General features: G+C 43.3%; 1 protein-coding gene across 1 annotated transcript in view; it reads left to right on the top strand.

Moving 5' to 3' along the window:
- Positions 1-3967, top strand: part of PAX9 (paired box 9) — a 44375-nt gene extending 40408 nt beyond the window's left edge. The window contains exon 5 of the mRNA XM_009280897.1: positions 3713-3967. Within this exon, the coding sequence (XP_009279172.1) occupies positions 3713-3967 (255 nt within the window). The remainder of the gene's footprint in view (positions 1-3712) is intronic.
- The last annotated feature ends 3717 nt before the right edge of the window (positions 3968-7684 follow it).

The following is a 7684-nucleotide window of genomic DNA, read 5'->3' on the forward strand; positions in this document are numbered from 1 at the left end:
TCGCAACGGGCGCCCCCACCCCAACTGCCTCCATGTCCTGCCCTCAGTAGTTAGGGCAAGATCTTTCTCACATTTAAAATAGTTAGACACTATAAAAACATCAGTTATCTCAGTTGCAATTTACCTAAAGGGTGGGTGGGGTGGGTGGGTAAAAGGGTTGTTCTGTCTGTTATAAATCAGGACAGGTATTCTTTTAAATTAAGCTTTTACAAAAACTAGCGAACCTTTAGTCAAGTCCCATCTGTTTTATCAGTAACAACCCAAGTAGCACCTCCAATGTAACTCAGTAACAAACTAGGGCTTCTCCATTAGTTATAGTTCAGAGACTTTCATTTTACTTCATGCCAGAAGACCATACTAAGGAAGGCCACACAATGATAAATAGAAGTAGAGGAACATATATATGATTGGATTAAATATTCATCAACAGTCCCTGAGTTAATATGAGCTGTTCAGGAGCATGCCCCAAATCATGCAAAGTGATCAGTCTCTGGTTGCTGAGAAACCCCTGGCAGCCTTGTCTGTAGGAGCTGCAGGAGGCCAGGACATGAGCTCGAGCATCGGTGGACCAGCAAAGAGGTGGCTTGTTGGCACGTTGCCTGGCACAGATCTAGCCTGTGCCCACTAGCACATGATCAGCCTCTGCCCCAGCGTTGGGTCAGGCAGGGCACAGCCCAGGGACCCTGCCCGACAGGCTGTGTGGACGAGGCCACCCTGTTTCTGGCAGAAGAGAGGACAGCCGTAGGGCTGACTATTGCATGGTGCTGCTCACCCTGAGGGCCAAAGAATTGGCTCTGGTCTGTTTTATTTACATGTACAGACACAGTCATCAGCTCCAGGGACTTTTTTTGCCCGGACATGATGTTTGGACATAGCAGGAAGTAATTTCTTGAAGACCAAAAGTTGCCTTTCTCACAGGTAGCACTACCCATGTACTCTTGGCCTGTGATGATGGGGTGGGGAGAGGTGCTTGGCAAAGTGATTGCATTGAGCAGTATTTTGCCTTGGCATAATGCAGCACTATGCACAACTTTGAAGGATGCATTTACAGTCTTATTCTTCCTCAGACGAGATGTTGTTAGAGCATCTGCCTTTTCTAAAGAGCTCTAAGAGGAAGTGCCAGCGGTTGGAGAGCATCCTACAGCATGGCAGTCTGTACAACATATGGGAAGCATTTTCTCTTCTCTGTGGCAGATGAGGACTCTGGCTTTTCCCAGAGCCACACGTGGTAGAGGGGAGCAGTGACAACACAGGAAGCTGGAGAGACATGTGCCTTCTCTGTGGCCTAGGAGGAATCCTTTCAAAAGCACAGCCAAGGGTTCACGGGACACGACCACTCATAGTGAGGAATCCGACTTAAAATGGGGCTTCCAGGCACATCCTTGAGCCCACTGCTTGGTACCAGCCTGCTTGGGAATGGGCAAGCCTGGAGGAGCAGGGTGGCCTCACAGAGTCCAAAAAAACCTCTTCCGAGCCTCAGGGGCTGGACGTTTGTGCTGCCACAATGGCTATAAGACTCTTCAGGGACTTGCCCCTTTTCTCCTTCCAGCACCCCTTCAGGGTTTCTGTAGTTCTTCTCTATGCAGGATCCCTTTGGCTTGTGGCTCTTGACGTCCCAGTGTTACAAAATGTCTCTAATGCCTCTACTGCCTCTGTGAAAAGCTTTTTGTTGCTGTTTGTTAGGAAAAACAGAGAGGTGTTCTTTTCTTGTTTCACGTTCTTCTGAAAAGCACTTTACAGAGTGGAATAGGCAGGGAGCTTGGAGAACAGCAGCTTTTTAGGGCCTGTCACACTTTTTACTTTCCAGTAAATTCAGTGAAATAATTTTCCATGTGATTTAAGAAATGTACTAATTTACAGTGCAATTATTTGAAGGTTTTTATTAATTAGCATTGTTGCAAACACTGATATTTAGAGCTGAGGCTAAAGTGTAATTCTGAGACACAGTAGGGGACGTGTAATTGGAGTTGAAGGTCAGGTCACGTATTTGGATTTTCAAAAGAATAAGGGAAGTTCAGCTTCAACAAAGTGTTTATGGATTTGGAATGACAATTACGTTGCTGCTGCAGCTGTATGTTTTGTACTAATTAATATACCTATCGGAGGCTTGTGGCTGGGATCCTGTCACTGCCTCCTGCTGTTTTAGATTGCTGTACATGCTTATATTGACTCCGGCAGGATTACTGCTTGGTTTCCCAAGTGGCAATGAGAGAACAGTCCAGCCAGCAGAACTGTGACTTACACTGGTAGGAAACTCATGAGCCTGAAACCAGGCCAGTGCCTTATGGTGGTAAATACTGGAAATTTAGGCAGGTGCAATCCAGACAGGAATTGAACAAGTGAAATGTTAACTTCATGTGAAGTTTTTGCAGAAACAAAAGTCTCTTTCATTTCTTAACTCTGCACTATCCAGGTTAGGTCCAGTTCTACCAGGTGATTAAAAATGGCAGATGCTACATGATTTGTTGAATCGATACCTGTTCTTTCATATTCAGATAGGAAACGTTTCTGGGAAAAAAATACCACCCCAAACCCTAAAACATAAACACTACACAAATCGGAACTTAAGCAAGATAAATGGTCTTGGTTTGTACATGTTCTGCTGAAGAAGCATTTACAGGGTGTGAAATAAACCACTGAACACTTTTTATTTAAATAAGGAGTCATTCATTGTGAAATCCTACCGTGGCAGACTGAAGGACTCTCCCTTCTCTATTTAAATAGAAACCTTCTCCCCAGCCTATGGAAGGACCTAGGAAAATAGCTCGCAGGAAAGGACCCAGCCGTGCAATTGTTTTGTGCACAGAAGCCCTATTGAAACCAGGAGAAGCTGTGAGCAAAGAACATTTGCAAGGTTATATCCCGAGTACCTAGAAAACAGATTTTTAACAGACATCATCAATAATAATAGTACTATAGTTCTGACTCATGCTCTGAGCAAACAGTTACCGAAGAGTTTAAGATGTTCCCACCCCCCCGGCTGCTTGTTGCCTCTCCGCTCCAGGGAGCGTTGCTTCGGGATCCATGCCCGTGCCTGCCTGCTGCAGCTCAGGGCTGAGCCCACCCTCCTTCAGGGCTGGGGTAGGCGAGGTGCTGGGATGGGTCTGTCTCTCCTGCAGCTGGTATGGCTGTGGTCACTGCACACCCAGCCTAAACCGTCACAGCACGGCCTCACCACAGTGGCCAACACCCCATGCAAAATTTGGGGAAGGTGGGTCAATATTACAGCCCACCTGCTCCAAGCCATGGGACTCATTGCCAAAAAGATGAAGGTGCTCAGTGAGAGAGATGGGACAAACACGTCACAAATAGCTCCAGCAGTAGCTCTTAAGTGTAATGATTAGATGCAACCATGAGCTTAAGGAGTCCCTGAACAACAGCTTGTGGGAAGGCGGGAGGGCGTATGGGGGGGCTTGGCAGTTCCTCCCCTGCTCTCGGTGTGTGTTCCCTAAACATCTGTGGCTGGTCACTGACTGGGACAGGCTGCTGGGAGAGGTGTGCAGGGCTGATGCAGGGTAGCTGGTCTTAAAAGCAAAGCACAAGGGGGTCACTGTGCCCCTGAAATCCAGGGGAGTGGTTATGGGTGTCCCGCGGGCATCACTGGCTCTGGTTCTTGTACAAAGTCTCTGAGGGCAGCATCTGAGGGCAGCTTCTTTTACAGCAGATCCACTGTGTCTTACTCTCTTAGAAACGTTTTTCCCTTTCCTTTCAGGCACCCAACGGCCTCCCAGCTGTCAGCAGTTTCGTGTCAGCGCCAGCCATGCCTCCCTACGCCACACCAGCCCAAGTGTCACCTTACATGACGTACAGTGCCGCCCCATCAGGCTACATGGCCAGCCACGGCTGGCAGCATGCTGGAGGCACCCCGCTGTCCCCTCACAGCTGCGACATCCCCGCCTCGCTGGCGTTCAAGGGCATGCAGACGGCCAGGGAGGGCAGCCACTCGGTCACGGCCTCCGCGCTCTGATGCAGGAGCCGGTCCAGGACCACCACGAGCCCGCTGGCTGGTCATCCCCTGAGCCTGGCTCACGGACTGCTCTCTTCATGCCGGTGATATCTGGCATTTCTCCTCGTGACTTGTCTCCCGTAAGGCTTTTGGGATTGAAAGAGCTGAAGACAACATCAGAAACTGAGAGAAGTGTGGTGTTGCACTCTTTAAGTAAAGACCTTGCGTCCCTCAAAGGGCTTGTGGAGCCTTGTCCCACTCTCTCCTGGTCAAACCACACATATTTATTCTTAATCATCACAGTCTTTCTAAATGTGCAATTGTTATTAAGATTTGTGTAAAAATCAATAAAGAAAAATCACCACAGAAAATTCTGCTATGCCTCAAATCAGCAAAGGCGGCTAAATGGGAGGTGTTTGCCGATTGCCTAGAGAACACCACTTTCATCGGCGAGGTTGTACAATCCACCGCTACCAAGAGATCACTTTTTGGTTCTTTTGTTGGGTTTTGGTAATCAAATATAGAACCAAGGCAATAGGTGGCTCTCAGATTCTTCTGGCATGTCGCCATCGTCAGGCAGTAGTAATACCTTTGTGTTTTTATCCATTTGTAAATATAGGCTTTTGACAGCATTTGTTTTCACCTTCCAGTACATTTATTTCTACTTTTTTTTTTTTTTTTTGAAGTTAAAAAGGTGACTTTAGCTATTTTCTGTGTCTTTGCGTGGTGGGGTGATAGCCTCGTGATGAGCTTTAGGTAAGTTTTTTTTTCATCATGTTTTTGTGCCTACAGTGGAGGCTTCAACATCTCATGAAATACAGTTATCTCTTTAGCAGAAAATTCAAAGGCAGAAATCCAGCCAAGTAACTCTCCCCAGCTATACCCAGACTCCCAGATTCATTAAACACCACATCCATGTTAAGTATACAAATAGAAATGGATGGAAAATATCTGAACAAAACTGAAAACTGTAGAGGAAAATGCCGTTAGTGTGCAACCTGTGCAGAGATGCTTACAAAGCCGTGTCAGTCAACAAACCCACTGAGAAACAGAATTGTACCATCATTGTCGGCTCACTTGTGTCCAGCATTTTCGGCCCCAAGATTATGTTGTAATTTTTTTAAGACAAAGTTGTCTTTAATTTCTGCTTTAATGAATGTAAAATATGGCTCTTGGTAAAGTTTACATTGGTGTTCTGAAGCATTTTTTTCCCTTATAGGTGTACTGGTGGTGGTGCTACAAACACAGATATTATTTAATATTAACAAATTCCCTTTCTACATTTCTGTATCCAGTGGCAAGTACTCTGTGCCAGTTATTTTGCTTTAAACTTTAATCCCAAGAGAGCTAACGTTCTGATCTTTGAAAATTTACCTGTTTTCCTCGGGCAATAATAAAGTTCTGACTGTTATTCCAGAATGCTTTCCACATGCTGTAGGTATGTTCAGAATATGAACATGGAAAAAAAAAATTAAGCCTGGTGTGACATTTCATATCCTTCATAGAATATTAATATATTGTGTATTTTTATAAATGTTGTGCAATAACTTAAATGACACTAGAGATAGGTAAAACAGAGGAGAAAACTTCATTCTTCAAATTTTGCTCTATCTGCATACCATATTAAACATTCATTCAGTGGGAAGGTAAAATACGGTCCCCTCTTAAAAGACAGTCCTCTCTTTGTGGATTTCCAGCTTTCATCACGGAGACAGCTGTGGGTAAATTTTCATAATAATCTATAACCAATACATATGTTATGTACAGTATATCCACTGAAATATAGATGGACTCAACGGGCTGCTGCCACCTTTGCTTTTTGCATTAAAAAATAGTTAGCAGAACTGTATTTCTATAAAGAACACAGGTATTGTGTTATGGCCCTAAGGAAAGAAAGATCTGACCTCTGATGCGATCCCGTATTCTTCAGCCTCAAAGGCATTCGACAGCTGTTTAGCTTTAATGAGATGCCTAAACCCTTGTTACTCAGTAGAACGCTTTTTAAAGAATGTTTCTTTGAAACCACTAAAGCTAACGTGCACACAGTGGATTTCCACTCTGCCACACTGTTAGTGACGTGACGGACATTATTCTGCCTTTATGCAGTTGTAGCTGAAATAAGACAAGCCTTAACACCATGAAAAAGAAATCAGTTCAATTCTAGACACTTCTTCACTAAAAATAAAATGGAGAAAAAAAAAGATAAGAAAGAGATCATGAGTCAATAAATGATTAAGCTGGCAACAGGACTTTAGCTTTCAACCTAGTTATTTTACTGGATTATAGAATTATTGAGTAAGTCTACTTATTATTACCCATACAGCACAAACAAGGTACATCAAAGGAAGAAAAAACCTGAAAAAAAAGAAGAGAAGCCTTCTGTAGCACAGCTTTTTGAGCTCCAGGAATTCACAAGCCTGTAACAAAGTGTGCCTATGTTGAAAGTTTTCAAAATTTGCCCAAGCAACAAGAGGTTGTTTCTGGAATAAAAGTCGTCTTTTCTGAGATTCCCATGCGGCATTAGTGTGTTTTGGGAGATACTTAGAGAGACAGATCCTTAGCTTGTATCAGTTGTTTGCATTATCTTGTCTTCAGGCAAATCGGGATAATTTATAAAGCAAGGACAAGGCATGATGTTAATTATTCCTCACGTGGGAATACACCATCATGAACCATTTTTGTTTTATGTTTGTTCAGGTACGGCTCTTTGCTCATCTGCCTGCTGTATATAATACCTTACCCCGAGTGGAGTCAGTGGGGCTGTGTGCAGAAAGTGTTGCTCAGAGTGAGCAAAGGTACCTGACCTTGGCCCTTGGTGAACTGCCTGTGATGGATTTTTTTTTTGGTGTGAGTTTTCATAACTTTTTTTTTTTTTAAATGTAAACCTACAATGCAGAATACTCCTTTGCCCAAGGACTTTTTTTCCTGCTTATACTCATGGGTAAACTGAAAACCACACCATGCTAGCTTATTAGCCACACAACTTTAAGCCACTTTACAATAAATAAAGGGGAAAAAGGGAATTGGTTTTTCTTTTTTAAATAATAAACAAGGGTCAACTGCTGCTGTCAGGTCCAGGGGTATAAATCTGGAGTGAACCCACTGAGGTGAATGGATTAATTTGGGAAATATGCAGTACATGTGAGTGCAGAATTTAAGTTTTTAATCTGAAAAGCCTACACTCCATTCCCAGAGTGTCAAATGTTTTCAGAGAAATCGGTGAAGGCTAATACTCCCTTCGATGACAGCCCCATGTGTTTGCATGGTCCCGGTACAGAAGACCTCCAGTGTAAAACTGAATCAGACCCCATATTACACCAGGAGTGATGGGGGATTGGGCTGGCACGTTCATGGGTTTGTTTTCTAAAGCAGTGCTGTGTTTTCTGCTTTCTGATGGTTCTCTTTTTATCAAAGATCAGGCTGAGCTATTAACTGAAAAAAAATCATGTTGGAAAGGATGTAAAACCGAAGGCTATATATGTATATACAGTATGTTTAAAGCCTTTTATTTTTATATTTTGAATGCTCTAAATTAATAAAAGACTAATTATAAAACATTTTGCTTTTAATTTTCAAAATTATATTAGTAGTGTCTTCTCTTTGGCTAAGTACCGATAATGAAATGCAACAACGAGGAACATTTGCCTTAAAATTATAAACTGTAACAGAGCTAATTTTATTGATTTTAGCTATGAAGTAGCATAGGTATGAGAAGCCGCTGCTGTCAAATTCAGACAA

The sequence above is a fragment of the Aptenodytes forsteri genome, unplaced genomic scaffold (genome assembly GCF_000699145.1).
Source record: "Aptenodytes forsteri isolate BGI_AS27 unplaced genomic scaffold, ASM69914v1 Scaffold193, whole genome shotgun sequence".
Classification (NCBI taxonomy): domain Eukaryota; kingdom Metazoa; phylum Chordata; class Aves; order Sphenisciformes; family Spheniscidae; genus Aptenodytes; species Aptenodytes forsteri.